This window comes from Aptenodytes forsteri, unplaced genomic scaffold (assembly GCF_000699145.1).
Source record: "Aptenodytes forsteri isolate BGI_AS27 unplaced genomic scaffold, ASM69914v1 Scaffold236, whole genome shotgun sequence".
Taxonomy (NCBI): domain Eukaryota; kingdom Metazoa; phylum Chordata; class Aves; order Sphenisciformes; family Spheniscidae; genus Aptenodytes; species Aptenodytes forsteri.
Window position 1 is genome coordinate 299,538 of NW_008794456.1, and position 858 is coordinate 300,395.

An 858-nucleotide genomic window follows, 5' to 3' on the forward strand; every position below is an offset into this window, starting at 1 on the left:
CGCGCGCTTTATCAAGTCCCAGCGAACGCCCGGAACAGGGGGCCTGCGGGGAGGACGCCGAGCTTTGGGCCAGCCGGGATCCCATTTTCCTAGTGCTGCCGCCTGAGTTTGGAGTGGAGCCGGCCGGAGGGCGAAGCAGAGGCTGCCCGGGGAAGCCCGGTGTCCCCAGCTCTACGCCGAGGGCGCGCAGTCCAACGGGCTTTCCACACCACCGGGCCCAGCCCACAATTATCGCAGCCATGTCATAAAGCGTAATTAAGAAGTACCGCACAAAGCTCAAAGTCCTTTTAAAAGCCACGGGGGCTGCGAGAGCAAACCCCAAAACCTTTGCCGCCACCCAGAGCCCAGCCGGTGACGGGGGTGACGAGGCTTCCTCCGCCCCAGCGCCCACTCCCGCCCCAGCGCCCACTCCCACGGGGAGGGGACGGCCCCACTCACCGCAGGACAGTATGAAATTGGAGGACGTCAGCACGATGAAGGGGAAGGTCTGCAGCAAACCGAAGTAGACCAGGTTGGTGAAGAGCCCCACACCCACCATGAAACCGGGAAAGTGTTCGAAGAGGTAGAGGCCGACCAGCACGGCCGAGGAGAACTGGAAGAGAGAACAGGGGTTGCCTGGGGCGAACACGGGGGTGCAGACGGCGGGACCGCGGGCAGGAATCCCGCCACGATGGAGGCGATTTTCAGCGCGCGCTGACGGCACCACATCTCCCCACGCACCTCCCACTCGGCACCGGCCCCTTGGGAAAGGTCCAAACGGGAACCCCACCCTGCTGCTCCGGCTCCTGGTAGGACACGCTGCGGCCGGGCCTCAGTTTCCCCAGCCAGGGGGGAGAGGTGTCACCCGCGGGGGGGGGT

At 65.5% G+C, this 858-nt stretch overlaps 1 protein-coding gene across 1 annotated transcript in view; it reads right to left on the reverse strand.

Moving 5' to 3' along the window:
- TEX261 (testis expressed 261) overlaps nucleotides 1–858 on the reverse strand; it is a 26,006-nt gene that overhangs the window by 4,477 nt on the left and 20,671 nt on the right. Inside the window, exon 2 of the mRNA XM_009290708.1 lies at nucleotides 439–592. Within this exon, the coding sequence (XP_009288983.1) occupies nucleotides 439–592 (154 nt within the window). The remainder of the gene's footprint in view (nucleotides 1–438; nucleotides 593–858) is intronic.